General features: G+C 39.6%; 1 protein-coding gene across 2 annotated transcripts in view; it reads right to left on the bottom strand.

Annotated features, from left to right (window-relative positions):
* KIF2A (kinesin family member 2A) overlaps positions 1-21207 on the bottom strand; it is a 68180-nt gene extending 46973 nt beyond the window's left edge. For both annotated transcript variants that reach the window (XM_047087015.1, XM_047087025.1), the window contains exon 1: positions 20990-21207. In XM_047087015.1, the coding sequence (XP_046942971.1) occupies positions 20990-21053 (64 nt within the window). In that variant the 5' untranslated portion in view covers positions 21054-21207. The remainder of the gene's footprint in view (positions 1-20989) is intronic.
* Positions 21208-21463: the final 256 nt, after the last annotated feature.

Genomic DNA, 21463 nt, shown 5'->3' with positions numbered 1-21463 from the left:
AGGAAATTTAAGGCCTAAAGTCAGTTGACTGACCGCAATAGTGTTTTTTGTAAAAGTTGCAGATATGTTAATGAGGACACCAAGCCAACTGATGACACCAGAATCTTACAAAAAAACCTCTCACTGATAAAGAGAACAAGCAATCTGAATATTCTACTGAGATGAATCTTACCGTTTATCACTTAGAAGAGAAACTTGCTACTGTCTATAGAAACAATAACATATGCCAACACAAATAAGAAAAAATCCCTAGTATTCAAAATCTACCCTGTCTACCCTTCCCATCGTCCAGGATGACAGGACAGAAAGCTTCCCTGGAAGCCCTAAAGAGTGTGACAAACACATCGTAAGTGATATTCAAAAACACATATTCTAAAAAAGCATTTTCACTAGAAAATGAAATCTCTGGAAACTGCCTACCAAGCCAAATAATGATACCTACATTTAAACATTCAGGGGAGCCAGCGTGACATGCTCAGGGGAGCATCTGAGCATGACTTCGGCTCAGGTCATGATCTCACAGTTCATGAGTTCAAGCCCCGCATCATCAGGCTTTGTGCTGACAGCTCAGAGCCTAGAGCCTGCTTCAGATTCTGTCTCACTCTCTCTGCCCCTCCCCTGCTTGCACTCGGTCTCTCTCTCTCTCTCAAAAATAAGTAAAATAAAAATTTTTTTTATTAAAAAAAACACATTTTGATCAAAACAAAATTGCTACAGACATAGATGAAATCTTCCCTGGAAATGCTGAATCTGTAGTCATGCAAGTGCAATGTCAACCAGCCATCACTAAAAATCAATTAGTTTAACTTTAAAGGGGTCACATTCTGAACCACTAAACAAAAATGCATTCCTTCATGCATTATTCTATTGCTTGAATAGCAGTCCAAATTCAGAACATTTACCCATAACTCCTTTGTTACAGACCGAATTGCGCCTCCCTGCAAATTCATATGTTGGAGTCCTAACCCCCAATAGGATGGTGTTTGAAGATGAGGCTTTGGGAGTTAGATGAAGTCTTGAGGGTGGAACTCTCATGAGGGGATTAGTGGCTTTCCAAGAGGAACAGGGAGATGCTCTCTCCGCCAAATGAGGACATAATAAAAAGGAGGCCATCCACAAGACAGGAACAGGGCTCTTATCAGGAACCCAATCAACCAGCCCCTTTATCTTGATTGGACTCTCCAGCTTCCAGAACTGTGAGAAACAAATGTCTGTTGTTTACAAGCCACTTGGACTACAGTACTTTGTTATAGCATCCAGAATAGACTAAAACGTTCTCTTACAAATGATATTGACCATGATTAAAAAAAAAAAAAAAGGATCAAAGATACGGCATATTCCCTGCCCTGTGCCAAAATCTCAATCCCTGACTGCAATGTCACTACTTCTTCCAGAAACTGATTACTACAATCTCTGCTCCACCCTACCTATTGAAGACTATGATGATAGAGGCTCTGAGCCATGGATATTTCTATTTTCAATGCCAAGCCAATGTGGATTAAGAAAATAAGTGATCACTACTTTAAGCCCTTTTACCACTAGGGTAAAATGTGAAATACCAAATGTAGTGTGGCTAGAACAAAAAGTGTGCAAAGAAAAATAAAGCCATAGAAGCTCATTATGGACAGGGGCTAAAGTCAGACTATGAGTTGGTTTTATACATATTTTTGAGGTACCTATTGGACATCTAGTGGAGGTATAGTGTGTCCATGTATACGGTATATATCTGATATACTGAGGATGGTCTAGGCTAAAGATAAAAGCTTGAACTCTGTCAGCATACAGATCATGCATTCTCAACAGGGGTGATAGTGCTCCCAAGAAAGCAAAAACTGGCTCTTTGGAAGGGGGCATCTTAAATATTACAATGGCCTGTAGCCCTCCAAAGGGCTATAGTACATAAACAGAATATATAGAGTATTAAAACTTCATGGGGGGGTATGATTAGGAGAAAAACGTCTAAAATAGCACTTTGAAGGAGTGCAATAATTAAAGAAGTTTTGGAAAACAATTATACAGTATTTAAGGCAATGAAAGTGGATGTGATCACCAAGAGAATTTGGATGAAAAACCTGGTCTTCAATGTACAGAAGTGAGGGAGATGAGATACCAGCAAAAAGGATGAAGAAGTTGCATGAGGAAATTAAGAAAAATCAGTAACAGAGTTCGGAAAGGTGAGTGAAGAATGCATTTCAGAAAAGAGAGAGTAAATCAACAGCATCAACTGTTGTTAATGTATCAGGTAAACTAAGAGCAATGCCTAAATGTCAAAGTGAGATTGACATTTTTTTTAAGATGACAGAAGTAATAGCCTTCCAATGGTGATGAAAATAATTCAGGAGAGAAGATGAAGTGGTAAGTTTGGGCAGGTGAAAAGGGAATAGGATCTAGTATATACGTGGAGAAAAACGGCCTAAAACAGAACAGAAAGTTGATTCATGGAAAAATACGGAAGAGAGTTACACATGCAGATACTGGTACTTGGGTACATGTAGAACACTTGCAGAAGCTCTTTACTGGAAGTGCCTGGGTGGCTGAGTTGGTTGGGCATCTGAATCTTGATTTCGGCTCAGGTCCTGATCTTAGGGTCGTGGGAGCCTGGGCATGGAGCCTAACATTCTCTCTCTCTCCCTCTCCCTCTTCCCGTCTTCCCCTCCCCCACTCATGCACATGCACACACATGTGCTCTCTCTCTCTCTCAAAAAAAGTTATTTTCTGAATGCTTGTATTTCTCAGTGGTGAAACGGCAAGCAAGGTCATCGGCTTAGAGTATGGGTGAGTAGATAAACACTAAGGATTTTATGACAAAAGTGGGCCAGGAAAGAGTGAATGGACTAGAGATATGATTGCTCATTCAAAAAAAAAAAAAAAAAAAAAAGGCAACCATGAATTTAGATTGTGGTCAGTCAGCACAAATGTCATTTTCTCCCCCTCCAGTCAATTTCAGACAATCAAGAAAGGACAAAAAGGTATAAAATATACATGAGGGAGAGGGAATGATCTGCCAATCAACAGAGGGGGTAAGGGAGCTGAAGATATACAAACGAGGCAGTGCTTATAAAAAAGTTAAGTAAGGACATGAAGGGAATAAGGAACAAAAACAATAAGGAACAATAAAAAAAAAGTAGTAGGATTATAAATCCTGGTGGGGTCAAAAGATTAGCGAAATCAGGATATTAGAAGGAAGGAACATGCTGGAAAGACTTCAGTGGTAAGTGAAAAAACGGTACATGCCTAAAGCGGAGATTATGGAGATATTGCAGGGAGATAGTTCTATAGGTATATAGTAAGTGGGCTAAGGCCAAGAGCAAGATCACTGAAAGGAAGCGAAGAAGTTCAAAGAACTGAGAGGCCAGGGTACTGGAGGGATCACCTATACGTGAATGCTGCAATTACGAAGAAATATGATTGGAATCGGATAGGAGACAGTAACAGTGAATCAGAAGCAAAAATCTTTATGACATTAGGAAAGTTGGCAAAGTCTTAGGTTCCTATCTTAGGAAACCAAGTATATGGGTGTTTCCATTAACGAAGGTAAGGAATGGAGGAAACACAGAAATATGGTGACAAAAGGCAATGGATTCCATTTTTAATGAGTTTAATTTGAAATACTGGCAGGAAATCCACGTGATAATATATAGATGTAAGACCTGAAACTGAAAAGATATGGTCTCAAAACACATTTTTAAAAAATTTTATCTTAAAAATTTTAGTTGTTATGAAAAATTACAAACACATACAACACATTTATAAACACCAAATGCCCTTCATTCAGTTTCATTAATGTAGAACACATGGTCAATCCTACTGCCATTCCTCCCACCACCATAAATGGATTATTTCGAAGCAAATCTGAGATATCAATCATCCATATTTACTGCAGCATTTAGAGATAACAATTTTATAGGTTTTTCATACTCTCCTTTTTTAAAAGAAATCCATTCTAATGTATTTATTTTTCTTCTCTTCCCAGATGTTTTAGTATAGCTGGAAGGGTTTTAAATAAAATGAATCCCATGCACAGATCTGTTTTAAAGTAATTAAGGAAAAAGGATCATGAAAGAAACCAAAACAAATCATCTTTACCATAGTTCAAGTTTAAACTCCAAGTCCCGAATATGTCTTTATGCCTGGTTTTAAATTGTGCTTACTATGATTTCTCTAAATCCAAGATACACAATATACTTACATGCACACCTACACACAAAATAGTCAACTTCCAGCAACCTTCAATTCTGGTAACAAAGACAGCCAACTTCAAGACTAGGATTTCCTTACTTATCCTCTATCAATATCCTCTCTCACACTGCAGTGTTGTTTTTCACAAATGCTAAATTAATTTGTTCTCTATTTTGAAAGGTCAAGAATGAGTGTTAAGAGCAGAAAAGAATATATGCAAATATTTTAGGTGATATAGATCATGGAAAGAACTATAAAAGGACATAAAAGCAGATCACACCTTAGATTAGGCAAATAATTTCTTAGAACAACAAAAGCACAAGCAACAAAAGATGAATAAACTGGACTTCATCAAAATTAACAACTCCTGGGGCCGTTTCATTTTGTTGATGGTTTCCTTTGCTGTACAGAAGCTTTTTAATGTAGTCTCACTTATTTTTGCATTTATTGCCTAAAAAGGTTATTATGACATGTAAGTTCTAGCTCAATTAAAAAAAAGAAAAGTAGATCACAGTAACTAGGGAAAACGCAGAGAAATAGAAGAAGACCAATGATAAAATACTGGGAAACACCAATATTTAAAAGGGAGACAAAGAACAAAAACATAGAAAAGAGATTAAGAAGAATAGATCAAGAAGTAAGAAGAAAACTCAGATAACGTAGTACAATCAAGTCCAGGAAAACAATTTTAAAAAGGAGGAGTTGGGGGCGCCTGGGTGGCTCAGTCAGTTGAGCTTCTGATTTTGGCTCAGGTCATGATCTCACGCTCTGGGAGCCTGCTTCACATTCTGTGTCTCCCTCTCTCTCTGACCCTCCCCCGTTCATGCTCTGTCTCTCTCTCTGTCTCAAAAATAAATAAACATTAAAAAATAATGAAAAAATAATAAAAAAATAAAAAGTAGGAGTTGACAAAAAGTACTACAATTGACAAAAAAATATGAAAAATGCTCACCTTTACTAGTAACAATGCAAATTTAAATAAAACTCCTCCCTGTTGCCTATGAAGTTTTTTTAAAAAAACTTTACTGAGATATAATTTATATAATATACGATGTATCTATTTAAAGTATACAATTTAATGGTTTTTAGCATTTTAATATTTTAATCACTTCAAAAAGACACCTCCTATACTGTCGCCATCACTTCCCCATTCTTCCAACAACCCCCTCCCCATAATAAGCAACCACTAATCTACTTTCTGTCTCTATAGATTTCCCATTCTAGACATTTCATATAAATGAAATCATATAATGTGGTCCTTTGGACTGGCAACTTTCACTAAGCATGAAGGTTTTTTTTCTTTTTTTTTTTAATGTGTATTTATTTTCAGAGAGAGAGCGCAAGCAGGTGAGGGGCAGAAAGAGGAAGAGAGAGAGAATCCCAAGCAAGCTCCCTATGTCAGGGCAGAGCCTGATGAGGGACTCGATCTCACACATCGTGAGACTATGACTTGAGCCAAGATCAAAAGTTGAACGCTTAACCAACTGAGCCACCCAGGCATCCCAAGCATAATGTTTTCAACATCTTGTCTATGTTGGAATATACCATTATACGAATAAACCACAATTTGTTTTTCATCATTTGATGGCCACTGGGGTTTTCACCTTTTGGCTATTATGAATAATGTTATAAACATTAATGTACATGTTGTCATATAGACAGATATTTCCCGTTCTCTTGGGTACATTCCTAGACTATAGCATTTTTTGTTTTATTTTTTAAAGACTTTTTGTGTGTGTGTGTGAGAGAGAGAGAGAGAGCACACAAGTGCTTGGAGGGGGGAGGGGAGCAGGAGGGAGAAGAAGAGAATCTTAAACAGGCTCCACCAGTGCAGAGTCAAACCGAATACTGGGCTTGATCTCACGACCATGAGATCATGACCTGAGCCCAAATCAAGAATCACACGCTTAACCAACTGAGGCACCCAAGACTTATTCTTTTTTTTTAGAGCAGCCTGAGGTACACAGCAAAATTAAGCAGAAGATAGGATTTTCAAAATACTCTGTGCCCTCACATATGCATAACCTAACTCATCATCAACATCCCCTGCCAGGGTAGCACATTTGGTATAACTGGTATCTGCAATGACACAACACCCAAAGCCCATTATGATTCACTTTTGGTGTACAATCTATAGGTTTGAACAAGTGTATACTGACATGTATCCACCATTATAGTACCATACTCAGTATTTTCACTGCCCTAAACATCCTAACTTCTGACTACTCATTCGTCCCCCCACTCATAACCCATAAAACCCTGAAAAGGTTTTTAAAAACCTAAATTATCGAGGATGTAAGCTCATGGCTAATCTAATTCATTGCTGGTGTTAAGTTCATTAAGTTCATAACTCACTCAGTCAATACTCAATGAATGCCTGCTATGTGCCACGTACTATACCTGACGCTAAATTTCTAACAGAGAATCACAAAGACCTGTATACTTACAAAGGGTGACAAATTTTATTACGAAAAAATAAAGTGTACTGAGAAAGAATAAGAAGAGAGATCAAATTTTGATTATGAGAGTTACAAAAGACCCCTTTGAAAAATGCAGAAATAATGTTTAACATGAAAACGAAAAGCCACAATTAAGCAGAGTGGGGGACAAAACATCTGAGGTGAAGGGAACACTTTGTCCAAAAGCTCTGAGGTAAGAAAAGTCACTAAATGAAAGCCAGTGAGGCTCAACAATGGGAGCAAGGAGGTAAGTGGATAAGGTGACACATGAAAGGTAAGAGCCTGATCACATAAAGCCTTGAAAGGTCATGTTAAGGATCACCTGATCCATGTTCTCCAAAATCCTGACCTACTGATAATCTTTCCTTGCTCTTTATTTTCAGCCTCTTCTCATCCCTCTAGCTTCTTCCTTTCAACAAATATGCTGATGTGATTTCTCTCCATTAATAAAAGAACAAATTATTAAGTGGCATAGCCGTGCATCTTCCACTTCCTCTATATGAATGAAAGCTCCATGTGGAGCCATATTTTTGATCTTCCTCCCCACCCCATTGTTTTATACTCAAAAACTAGTACATTGCCTAAAATACTCAAAACCTATTGGTTGAATGAACAAATAAACAATACACATACTTTCACCCAACCACCCTTCCAGGCAAAAGCTGATGTTTTAGACAGTAAAAGAACAGAGACGTAAGTGGCTTTAAGAGGTTCAGTTCCTTGATCTGGCCTCAAATAACGAGGCAATCTACTTAAGTGAGTTAACCAACTACAAATGAACAGAAATACAGGCAAGTAATTTCATTAACACATTTATTTCACTGTGTTCAGAGTCTGAAAAAAAAATTCCCATTTATTTAGTAGGACTGCTCAAGTTTATTAGGTTAAAAACCATAATGTTTATTTTTCAAAAACTTTTAATTAAAAACATCACCTTCTTCTCATTATCAGACATAACACGACATTTTGTTTTTCTATACTAGCTATCATAACACTAGAACTTAAATGTTTTTCATTATATGTCTGGACCTCATAAACACTTTATAAATTAAGTATATTATCTTTTCTGGGCCATTTAACATCAAAAGAAAACATTCTACACACACAGTCCTAATTCTATAATCCAAGCTAGCAAATCTCCAAAAGGTATGTTGTACAGTGTGTGGACAAGGGTATGAAGCAAGGGGCACTTGTGCAGTTAAGAAGGTAAATTCACATTTTCTCTCTAGAAGTAAATTGTCAAGATCTTTCAAAATTAAAAATATTATTTTTAAAAATTTTCCAACACAGCAATTCTATTTCTAGAACCTTATCCTACAGATGAAGGCATCAACATGCAAAAAATGTCAAAAGTTCAAAATTATTCAATACCGTTTATTGCCTGTGTAAGAACTACAGATTGGGCACAATTTGAATTGTGTTATATTTAACCAATAATAAATTGGTTATTATTAACCAACTACACACACACACACACACACACACACACACACACTACATATAGGCACAAATTCACAAATATTTGCTTGAAAATGCAAAACAAATCCATGCACACATATACAAGAACCTGGAAATACCAGTTATCTCCTGGGAGAAGACTTAGGTGGCTAGGAGGCAGCGATATAATAGACTTTCCAGTATATATCCTTTGCAGCTTAATTATTAACCACAGGACTATATTATTATTCAAAACAGGTAATTAAAAAAAAAAGTTGAAAGTGTACATTAAAAGCAATGACACATACCTCTTGACACTGAAGATGAACACAAATCAATTTTTTTCCAGAATGTCAAAATTAAATAGAGCAGTGAGAGAAGAGCAGAGCTAGAAGTTCATTTAATCATTGGTTCAAAAAATAGATAATTTACTAAGCATCAACAAGCATTGTCCCAGGCACCAAGGATACAATGCAACTTGAGTCTGACCAAAGACAAGTAAACCAATATAATCCCATGAGTGTTTTTATGAGTAAACAGAAGGGAATGGGAGACCACAAAGCAGGGGACCTATCCTAGTCTATGAATCAAGGAAGAACGGAACGTTTAATAGAGACAAAAAAGAGCAACAGCAGTGGATTCAGTAGGCAGAAGTGTAGTATTCTAATAAGAGTTCAGTGTGTCTGGAATGCCTCAAGTAAGTTGCAAAAAATCAGACTGGAGAGGGAGGTGATTGTTCAGGGTCTAGAGTAAACTATACTAAAGTTGGGCTTTAGCCAAAGGGCAACAGACACACAGCGTGTGACAGAAAGTTTTAAGCAACAGAAAGTTTTAATCGGGGGCCAAATTTGTAGGTTTGAAAGGTTACTCTGAAATAGTAATCAACCAAAGGTGGAGATAACTATTAGAAATTTGTTGCGATGGCTCAGGCAAGATATAATGCAAGCCTCACAAAGTTATAGTGGAAGGATGGAAAAAGTATATGGATTGAAGAGGTACCTGAGCTGTTACATATTAAGAGAACCTGATGATAGGACATGACAATGGGAAACACCAAGGAGTCTAGGAAGACATCTAGGATTTTGAGTTGGGCAATGAGTGATGGGTTCAATTTTGGACATGATGAATTTGGACATGTATGTATGAGACAGCCATGTGGAGATATTTATTAATCCATTAGATACACAAAGAATCTGTAGCCAGCCAGGGCTGAGGAGAAGCATTTAGTCCACCCAGTGTGAGATTACTGTGTGAGAAGTACTACAAGGCTAGGATCAAGCCCTGAAGAACATCAACATTTAGAAAACGAAGAAGGGCGTCTGCGCGCTTCAGTCTGACTCTTGGTTTTGGCTCAGGTCATGACCTTATGGTCTGTGAGAAGGAGCCTCACATTGGGCTCCAAGGTGAGCATGGAGCCTGCTTGAGATTGTCTCTCTCTCCATCTGCCCCTCTCCCCTGCCTGCACTTGCTCTAAAATAAACTTTCTAAAAAGTTAATTAAAAAAAAGAAAATGAATGGGGCGCCTGGATGGCTCAGTCGGTTAAGCGGCCGACTTCGGCTCAGGTCATGATCTCACAGTCTGTGAGTTCAAGCCCCACGTCGGGCTCTGTGCTGACAGCTCAGAGCCTGGAGCCTGCTTCAGATTCTGTGTCTCCCTCTCTCTCTGACCCTCCCTTGTTCATGCTCTGTCTCTCCCTGTCTCAAAAATAAATAAACATTAAAAAAAAAAAAAAAGAAAAAAAAAGAAAATGAAGAGAGAAAGAAGCACCTACAAAGATTGAGAAGTAAGAGTATGAGGGGTAGGAAGGAAACAAAAAAATGTATTTACTTTTAACTTAGTTAAGGAATGGCTCTTAATGAAACCCAAAAGAGTATGTAAGGTTAAAAGCAATGAATTGTTCTTAATAAAAGTGTACCCTCCTCAAAAAAAGATATACCCCAAAAATCAAACCAAGAAAATACTCATATTTAGGGTCATGTTGTAACCAACTCTCAATATCAGCTTTGGGTGGCAGGGAGTGGAAAATGTAAAAATTCAACCCATACATTACCCCAAAAACAATTTCAAACAACAATTTTATAAAAAATAAAGATCACTGAACCTAGACAAGCCCCCAAATCCATCAATTATGCCAACGGACTCCTAGCAAGTTGCTATAATCTCTTGTATTTTCCTGACAATATAGCTGCTCATCTAATAAGAAACATTCTTTCAAATGAAGTACATGCTCTTGTCTAAAATTCTGAAAGTCATGAGAACAAGGACGGCTGAAACTCACGCAATGGCAAAGAGTCTGGCAAAAGCCAAAATTTCGTTTTCAAAAAAAAAATCATAAAACCACCGAGCACCTGCACTGAGTGCAACAGCGATTTAACGGTTGGCTATAACTGACACAGTAGTCTTTACTAGGGAGAAGTCCTATTTCTATTCCCTCAAAGGCATCAGATGAAGGAACACAAAAGGTCATGCAGCAGATGCTAGATGGATTAATAAAAAACACCTGAAGGCAATCTACACCACAGAAAAATGAAAGCATTTTTAAATTAATGACTTCCAATGCCTGGAACATCCATAGTACACAAAGAACTCTTACAGAATTAGTGTAGAGGACTTTAGAGGCAGACGACCTATACTCTAATCTCCTATTTGCTACTTACTTTATGTATGACCTTATTCCTTTTTTTATGTTTATTTATTTTGGGAGAGAGTGAGAGAGTAAGAGAGTGAGAGAGAGAGAGAGAGAGAGAGACTGCAAGCATACGCGCTAGCATGTGCGCATGCACGAGCGAGGGAGGGGCAGAGAGAAGGAGAGACAGAATCCCAAGCAGGCTCCACACCATCAGCGCAGAGCCTGATGTGGGACTCAAACTCACTAAGTGCAAGATCATGACCTGAGCCGAGATTGAGTCAGACACTTAACCAACTGAGCCACCCGGGCATCCCTATGTATGACCCTAGACAAGTTAATTTCCTTAATGTAAAAATATCAGCACGTTTTGACCAACAGCAGTATTTTATCAGAGTTGTCTGTGATTAAATTCTTAAAACTTAACCTAACTAGGGCCTCTAATTTGCTCTCCATTCCTAAAACTCATGTATAGGTAAGTCACTATATCCGTTTCTCTTTAATCCATAGTAAACTAAAATAATAACCCTTCCCCCTCAAAAGTTTAATGCTGTTTGCACTCCAACTCACTTTCCATGAGATGAGACATTAGACCTCATGTATTTATCCTACAAGAGGAATTCCCTATTTTATAAATAGAACAGTGTTTAAATTATTTAAGTTCAACCCTGGCTCCCCTCAAGAATGAAGCTCTAGCTCTAGACACACTGCTTGGACATTTGTCACAGCATATGAACTTAAACTCACAATGTCCATGGGTCAAGCATATCTGAATTCTCCCACTGCACTACAGCTCATTTTAAAAATTGTGTTAGCAAACCATCAATCTCTCACATTGGCCAACAGATGAAGTGTAACAAAAATAAAAAGCAAAAGTTAACCTTAAATGCAACCTTAAAGGGTTGACCCTCATTCTTAACCTTTTTTAGAGCAGTTTTAGGGTGATAGCAAAATTGAGCAGAAAGGTACAGATTCTCCATGTACCCCTGTTCCCACATACCCACACCCTCCCAAATCATCAACAGCCCACACTGGGTACACTTGTTACAATGGATGAACCTACACCGACACATCAATAATACTCAAAGTTCATAATTTTATATTAGGGTTTGTTCTTGGTGTCATGTGTTCTGTGGGTTTTGACCAATGTATAACATGTATCTACCATTATAGTACCAGAGAGAATGATTCCACTGCCCTAAAAATCCAATAGGCCCTATTTATCCCTCAGTTATTTCTCTTTAAGTCCTAAACTGCAATAGCAGTTAAGAGATTTTTTTTTTCATGTTTATTTTATTTGAGGGAGGGAGGGAGGGAGGGACAGAGTGAATGAGAGGGGGAGGGACAAAGAGAGAGGGAACAGAGGATCCAAAGCAGGCTCCATGCTGACAGCAGAGAGCCCCATGTGGGGCTTGAAATCACAAACCCTGAGATCATGACCTGATTCTAAGTGAGACACTCAACTGACTGAGCCACCCAAGCACCCCGCAGTTAAGAGATTCTAAATGCTGAAATGACATTCAGAATATCGAGGATGAAAAGTAAGGCAAAAGCCAGAGCGGAAAAAAATAGGGCAAAAATAAGAGCAAAGGAAAAGTAAAGGAGAGCAGCTGCCTTTCGAGAATCAAAACCCTTCATCCATTAAAGAGCTGAAGCCAGATCCTTTAAGTGTTGTTTTTCCTTCCCATTCCCTTCCAGGAATTCTAAGAGGGTTTTGACTAATATACTATAACTGAGTCTTCTTAAGTAGGCAAAGCAGTTAGTTATAGCTTAAGTAAATTCCTGCTCTACATATAAACATTTATTGGAAGTGACTCATACCTTAGACTCATTTTAAAGATACTAGCTGCAAAAACTATAAACAGCCTGATTTGGATGCTCTCTTTGATATTAAATTGTACACAGGCTCTACAGTCCTCTACAAAATATTCATGAATAGGATTAGCTTGATTAAACAGAACTGAAGAGATTTTATAACCTACACTCAGACTTTCCAAATGTTAAGTCCATTCCTTTCAACACATATGTTCTTTACTCAGCACAAGTGATATACCACCATATAACATCAATTCTTTCTGCAGGCTGCTAGATTTCATCTGTTCCTTAATCATTGCTCACCCTCCTAGAATGATGCAATCTTATCCTCGCTAGCTCTCATTTTCAGTATTACTCTACCTCTAATCTATCACTAATCACAAGCTAACTCCTATTACGGCTCTTAGGAGATTAAGTCCTACCGTAGTTTCCAAGTGTCCTAGAAATTAATTCCAAGAAGCATTACCTTACCTTTGTTTCCAAGTCTTTAATAAAGTGCCCCAGATTACTTGTCCTTCCTTATTTTCCTCATCTATCACCCTCCCTTCTGCCTGTTTTAAATGCCTTTACCTCACAGCCCTCCACTTCCAGCTCAGGAACTTCTCACATGCTGCACATTACACGCCTGGAATGCCTCCTTCTCCCCATGGCAATCTACTGGTCATCTTCTTCCCACCATTTAAACTTCACTCTCCATGAAATTTTGTCAGCTCATCATTAGGAAATGCTACTTTTGCTAAAATAACAGATCACAACCCTGGGTGCACACTGAAATCACCTGTATGTGTGAAGTTAAGTTTCATCAACGTATGAGGTGTTTTAAAATAAAATACTGATTCTCAGGCTCCATATCAAACCAATTAAAACAGAATCTCTATGCAAAGGGCCAGGATAATGGTGTTGATGGTTGGGGGTTTGTTTTTTATGTTTGGCTGTTTTTAATTTCAATGTCCCAAGGTGAATTCTGTGAGTAGCCAAGGTTGTGACACCACTATGCAGAGTTTACCCCGTTTAGAAACAGCTCCCACAACCACATTTATCCAATGGGTTAAATATATGTAAATCTATCACATCCCACCCCACTAAAATACCCTTACCACATTGTCCTGACCAATGTATATAGTATAAATATATGAAATTGCCCTTCATAAGCCTTAAACATTTCCCAGTAATTTATACACTCTGGGCATAGAGTTCCTCTTCAATAAAATGGGTAAAATACTATCTGCCTTGCAGGGCTGTCATAAAAATCAAGCAAGATACTGGATATTAACACATTTAGGAAAGCAACTGACTTTATAAAGGGTGCAAATGTTAAAACCCTTCAGATATCAAAAGTGACACCTGGATTCAATTTTTAAGAAACAAACAGAATTCACATGGCAGTATGGAAGATACAAGGTATCTGGATGACACTGATAGCCGCTGAATGAGAGTTATAATCAAAAAGGAGTCTTTGTACAGTGTAGACACTCAGCTTATCCTGTCGCTCCTTTAAAAATCTTTATGTAAGTGAAATCTGGTTAAAATTAATAGCAAAACCAATAAAAAATCTGGAGAAGTAAGTCTCTGAAATTAAGTAAAATACACAGCTCAGGGAGGTATCTGATTCTCATAGTCCCCTGGCCACACTGTGTAGGGAGGTTACTTCAAAATTACATATAAGCACTAGCAGCTGCTCCATCAGTTTTCATGCTCTTGTTCCCTAATCTCTGTGTTTATAAGCACCCCAACCCAGAATTCCAAACTCAGTGGCTCCTCCACCAGAAATTTAAACCTGAATAAATCTTATTCCTTTAGATATCAAAACAAAAGTAAAAAGTCATAAAGTTAAAACTCAGATGGGTATTAGAGAACAGAAAATAGGCCAGTAATGACAAATAATGCCAATTTCAATAAAGTGACAGGAGCTACCAAGACTGGTGGAACTTTATTAAGAAGAATTCTGAGGAACAATATGAACTTACCAGGAAAGCACACCATAAGGGATAATGGATATTAGTCTTGCACAGAGGAGGTGAAAGGGATAACATACATGACATCTATTTTCCACCAGACTCATAACTCAGAGTCTAAATAAAGAGCCTAAACCTAAAAAGGGAAGTGGTAATAATGTACACACAGAACAGCATACTTCTATCAGTCCTAATCACACCATACATCAATCATTTATTTACTGTTTTTGAAGGCAGGAACTGTGTATTTTTTGTATCTCCAACACCTATCAGAATACCTGATACATAATGAGCTATTAATAAAAATGTATTTGATAAATCAGTAGGAAAAGAGAAAACTATGAGACACACTGTTTTGTGATATGACATAATCACTCACAGTCTATATACTGAAACATTCTCACACTCTAGTAAATGCCCACCTGAACTACAAGCTTGGTTGTAGCAGATAATGAGAAAAACAAGTAGCACCAAACTGAGAGAGCCCAAGGACTAGATTTATAAGCACAACTTTAAAAAGGGACACCTCCCACTCATTTTACTCCCAGTTATAAAAAGTTAACCTAAGGTTAACCAACAATGAAATGATATTGTATTTTGAGGAGGTTTTGTTTTTGTTTTGTTTTTTTTTAATGTGTATTTTTGAGAGAGACACACAGAGACTGAGAGCGAAGCGGGGAGGGACAGAGCGGGAGACACAAAATCTGAAGCAGGCTCCAGGCTCAGAGCTGTCAGCACAGAACTAGACGCAGGCCTCAAACCCACAAACCATGAGATCATGACCTGAGCCAAAGTTGGACGTTTAACTGACTGACCAGGCACCCCTGGAGGAGGTTTTTAAAGACAAATCCCAATGACCATGAGCTTGAATTTATTTAACTCTCCATATAAGTACATGGCACAGTAGCCACTGCATGTAATCAAGAGCTTGATTGTTTAACATGGTGAGGTTCTAACTTCTGTTTTCACTTAGGCACTATAATACCATTTTTATTACTTTAATCAAAAGAGGTAGTATGTGATAGGAGGGTAACCTATAACCTATATTTACTCCACAGCTAGACCAGAAGAGTGAAAATTAATTGTACTCAAGGCTTAAGAATTGTACCTATTCTTAAACTCAGAAGAATGATCTCAAAACAAATAAACTCCTTAAAAGATTATTTTAGGTTACAGGGCAGAGGTGTTAAAAGCAAAATAGATGGCTGAATCCAAGAATTAAGCTTTGCAAAAGATTAACGTAATATAGGGGTGTCTGGGTGGCTCAGTCGATTGGGCGTCTGACTTCGACTCAGGTCATGATCTCACAGTTTGTGGGTTTGAGCCCTGCATCAGGCGCTGTGCTGACAGCTGGGAGTCTGGGGCCTGCTTTGTGGAGTCTGTCTCCCTCTCTCTCTGTTCCTCCCCAACTTGTCCTCTGTCTTTCTCTCTCTCAAAAATAAGTAAGCATTGGGGCGCCTGGGTGGCGCAGTCGGTTAAGCGTCCGACTTCAGCCAGGTCACGATCTCGCGGTCCGTGAGTTCGAGCCCCGCGTCGGGCTCTGGGCTGATGGCTCAGAGCCTGGAGCCTGTTTCCGATTCTGTGTCTCCCTCTCTCTCTGCCCCTCCCCCGTTCATGCTCTGTCTCTCTCTGTCCCAAAATAAATAAACGTTGAAAAAAAAAATTAAAAAAAAAAGTAAGCATTAAAAAATATTAAAAAAACAAAGTAACTTAATATTAATGACAAGTACACTTGTGCCTAGGAAGAATGGGTCTGGATGATCTCTCAAGTAACCCCACTCTGGATTTTCCACTCATGCCTCCTTCCCTATTGAAACAAGACAAACGCTTAACTGACTCTTTGCTATTTTCTAGACTTTAAAAAAATTATAACATATAAAACAAGTTGACACATAAGTTTTCCCCGGGGTCCCAAAATTTTTGTCGTAAGAATCAAGTGACTAAGCAATGAACCTGGGATTCTGTAGTAATTCTGGAAGCAACAAGTGACTAACTACTGAAAGGGATTTTAAAGCCTTAGAGTGATGAATTTTCATCCTTATAGTCAATAAAATATCAGAATTCAATCTGATCTCACCAATTCGGAAAGTTTAATTCAATGTAAGTTTTCTGAGCCTCTCTGGTAATAGTAGAAAAAAATTTACTTACTACAGGGGCTTTTAACATCTCAAAAAAAAAAACCAACAAAAAAAAAAAAAACAAAGTACAAAGTATACAACTTCCTACCATTATCCAAAAACATCTGTCCCACTAAAAAGAAAAGCAGCAGTGAAAGAACCGAGGGTTTGGTTCAGGCTATGTCCCTAATTAATTAACATGTGATCTTGGCCAAAAAAAAAAAAAACAAAAAAAAAAAACACAAAAAACACCCAACCTTAGATTCTATACTTAGATAAATCTACCAGCTTCCACACTGCTTATTACATCATAGGGTTTCTAGTGAAGATTCAATTAGATAACCTGTTTGGAAAACTATGAAGGCCTAACAGACACATATATGGAACCATTATCATGTTAATTACCATGTAAAAGGAAACTATTAATCCGCAAATTCCCCCATTCCACCCACTCCACAGAGCCACAAAATTGTACCTAAAGAACAACCATATTGCTGTGTTGTTCATCTTTATTACCTACCTTCACACAGTCCATTCTCCAAAAGTCTATATAATGACATGTAAACATGAACTAGCAGAAGAATAAATGTGGCAAAGTAAATAACAAGAATTAGGCCATTTAAAATCTTTCCTAAATAAAGAGTGCCTGCCCTAAACTCCATGATTCCCAACAAATCCTCTGAAATCTTTAATTTCATGATTTCAGATGCTTAATTAAAGCATTCTTTTCCTTAACATTTAATTAAGACACAGGAATATTTTTCATCTTTGTGACTTTCTATTTACTATACCATCATCACTTTTTACCAGATCATTCCAACTGGGCTTAACACTGCTCCCTAGTGCTTTTCCTATGACTGAGAAGCAATTTCCTACATATCCTTATTGGGCTGCAGAAAGCTGTGTATGGTTCCTAAATAACTGAATTCTCCCTTAACTGTCACAGTTCTCAGTTCTTGACAGATAGTCTGGTTTCTATGCTATGCAAGACAGGTTCCTGGCTGCCACTATAAGTTGTATGAATATAGCTAGACAAGTCACTTGTGGTGACTTGGGACTCTGCTTCCATATTTATAAAAGTGATAACTACATTAACTTTAAGGATCTTTCAGGTTGATCTTTCTCTTCAGATCAAATACATCAATGCTGTGACTAAGGGACCTCCAGAGAACAATCCCTTCATAGTTGCAGCTTCCAAATATTCAAAACATTTCTCGTTTCTGCCCTAGTCCTCAAAGGATAATCACAGCTACTGTCAAAGAGATAAGAGATATTTTAACAGCATAATTAAAACCTACAGTTTTAGAGTCACTGGATTCTAGAAAGGAATCGAATCAGAGGATAACTGAAAGCCACATACAAAAAAAATAGATTACACATGAATGTCCTATTTCCAAAAATTAGTCTAATTTCTTACCCAGGTTATCTCCTGTGGTGGGGATCAATCTCAGTACACCTAACTTCTGTCATTTTTAACTTAAAATACCAGAAATGTCAAATTAGCTTTAGTACATCACTCAATTGCAGTCAATTCCGGGGATGTTGAATTAAGAGTCCTGAACAGAGTTGGGGGAGGGGAGCAGAATAGGGATGTGGTAGCAAAGGAAGAGCCTCGATGGAAGGGTTTCACTTCCAGGTAAGATTTCACCCAAATAGTTAACTTATATAATGTCTGAAAACCAGAAATCCAGTAACGAATGATCCACTCAAAAACTATATGCAAGAACCTTTGCTAGGCACGTAGAGGAGATCCACAGATAAATTCAGGGAATTGAAGAGACTATTAGTAAGTATTCTAATCCAGTAACACCTGACTTTGCTTGACATGGATGTGAGTAGCCTGCCATCCCTCAACTGGATTCTCTACAGCACCTGGTCTCCAGTGTAGTCTGAAAACACAGTATTAAAAGAAATATATCCAAACATTAATACTTAGGAAATATGCTGCCTCATGAGTGATACAGAATGACTTAGGAATTCAGAGGCTGACTATCCAGGGACTAACTCCCCATCTGGCTTTAGCAATCAGTGAAGACTTACTGGGATTAGTTTTGAGCAGGGTCTTGAAAGATAAGAATGAATCTGTTTTAGTTTACCTGTTGGCCCTCAGAATATATGTTTTATTTATATATGAGCATCACTTATTGGAGAAGCATGCTCTGAAATAAGGGCAAGGATCACCATCAGGAAGCATGCAGAACATCAAGTTACCAGTTAACTGCAGTCTGTAACAGCCCTTCTTCACTCATGTGATTTCCATGGTCTCAGGCATTACATTAGTGCTCATCCAACTACAAAGTTTATTTTTGTTACAATAACCACTAGTGTTTTATAGAGATGTGCTATAGAAGTGGGAGGAAACAAAACAGCTTCTTTAAAGTGAAAAAGGAAAACATACAGGGAGTCTCCCAGATATGCCTTCTGTGAAATACCACCATCCAATGCAAATGGCTATTCCCTTCCAGTTGTCTAATTTTACCTTCCTCCAATTCCATCTTGCATCTGATGAGCATTAAATGACTATAGGTTGGGATAATACACATTGCGATGATTTCCGTTATGACCTCATGGGGAAACTGCTTTGAAATGTGACTTTAGATTATTAACACTTACATAAACACAAAGCTCTTATACATGTCTGGGTTTCAGGTAAATGCAAAAGGTAAATGTTAAAAGATTAGTAAAAGTCTCTATCCTCGAACCCTACAAGAACCAAAATTGTTTCCAGTCAAACTTTTAAACAAAAAAATTTTTACAAATAAAAATACAAAGCTTTGGAATGCCATATGACCCTTTTTAAATATATATTTTGTAGTAACACCTACAATCACAAAGGCTTAGAATGTAAAGAACTTTACACATTTTATTGCACCCTCCAATTTTAAATAATATGCAAATCCTACTTTTGTTGTAATACAGTGCACCCTCATTCATTCTAAAAAAGAAACGACAGTAACAGCACTGTTAAAGGACAGTTATTTGAAAAGAAAATACAACGAAAGCCCAACCCAAATAAAGGACACATCGCCTTCCCACTAGTGTTACTGGTAACTTCTAAAGCTCTAAGCGGTGTAATTTACCTTTTCACATACAGGGTAATGATGCTTCTGGTTGTTAAGGCAAATTATCTCAAGTACGAGGGAAAAAAACCCATTAGCTATATAGGGCCTACCAATATATATCACACAAAGTAACAGCAAAGTCAGTCTAGCTTCACATAACTTGGTCAAACTTGCTAGAAACCAAGAGGGGGTGAATGTGAGAGCAACCTTACTACTGGCTAGACTAGAGAATAATAAGCCATAAATAAAGGCTTATGAGGAAAAGGGAAATAGAGTCAGGAACACCACACATCTCCATTACACATCTCTAGCTCCTTTCAATATTCGCACTGAAAGAAAATTCTACTTCTCTCTCCATGCGTGTTTTTCTCCTTTACAATATAAATTATTTCCAAGCCTGGCTGGCACCTCACTCCACACCCCAAGCCAATGACATAAAACATTTTTTCCAATTAGAACCTATAGAGAGATACATAAGCCCAAGGATTTTTTTTTCTTTTGAATTAGGCATGTATGTTCACCTCATCTAACACTTTCCTCTTGGCTACCTCTCTAGAGAGTGTGAAAATATCAACATCCGGTGGCCCACCCCCACCCTCTCAGTAATGCATCGCAGAGCTTAGGCTCATCCCTCTCCTTCCCTTTCAGTCTCATCACCTCTGAGAAGCTCATCGAACACCACTTCCCACTGCTTCCCCCCCCCCCCACATATTCATGGCCGAGCACGACGTTCTCGGCATCCTTCTTCCAAGGAAAGGACTAGCAAAAAAATGAAAGGCATGCTCGAGAAGCGAAAGCCGAAGAAGCCTGGCCAGCTTCGGGGCTGGCCTTTCCCCACCCGCCTCGGACCGGTAGTCGGTTCTCTGAATCCTGAAACCAATGGTCTCCACGCTCTCCCCACCCCCAACCCCCTCAGAGATACTGCCGGAAAATGAAAAGGGCCGGGTGAAACGCGAGGCTGGGTCCTCCCTACAGAAGCCCGTTGGCCCCGGCCCCCCGGGCTGGAGTCCCCGGGGAGGATGGAGATCGCGCGAAGATCGCCGCCCCCCCCCCGCCAGTCCCGGGACCCTCCGCCTCACCCGCTCGAACCCCACAGATGGGCCCGAGACACCCAGGCCCTTTGCCGGCAACCCCTCCCGGCCCCCCGCACTGCAGCGGCACCCGGGGCGGACCCCACGCCGGCCTCACTCGCACACACGCCACACACAAAAGCGCCGCGGCCGCCGCCTTCCCGCCCCCACAGCCCGGCGGAGCAATCAATGAGGCGGCCGACCCCGCGTCCCCTCCGTGAACGCTCGAATGCGGGGCCCGACCGGCAGGGGCGGCGGCGAGGCTCACCATCGCTCCGCTTGATCTCCACGTAAATCCCGATCTGTATCTTGCCGAAGTTGGCCGTTGCCATCACCTCATCTGGAGCAGCGGCGGCGGGCCGAGGGAGGGGGACGGGAGGGCGGAAAAGGCGGGGAGGGGGCGGGGTAGGTGTGGGAGGGGGAGCGGTTGCCCGCGGCCGCGCCGGCCCGGGCGACAGCGTGAACGCGAGACGGGGCCACGAGGAGCAGCGGCGGGGAAGCAGGCGGAGGCCCCGGGCCTGCAGGCCGGCGGGAGGACGCGCACGCCGGGGCGTCGGGGTGAAGCGAGGGCCGGGGCCGTCAGGCGGCGCGGGGGAGAGTGGGAGGGCCCGCGCCGCCCGCCCAGGAGCCGACGCTGGGGAGGCGGGGCGCCGCGCGCCTGCGCAGAGCACGCCTCCCGCGTCTCTTCCTCCTTGGCCAGCCTTTCCCTGCTGCCTCCAGGCGCCCCCAGCGCAGCTTTGCG

This window comes from Lynx rufus, unplaced genomic scaffold (assembly GCF_022079265.1).
Source record: "Lynx rufus isolate CCGP_SWC_20201006 ecotype Redwood Valley unplaced genomic scaffold, mLynRuf1.p SCAF_1, whole genome shotgun sequence".
In the NCBI taxonomy this organism is placed as follows: domain Eukaryota; kingdom Metazoa; phylum Chordata; class Mammalia; order Carnivora; family Felidae; genus Lynx; species Lynx rufus.
This window is presented reverse-complemented; position numbering and strand designations above follow the sequence as displayed.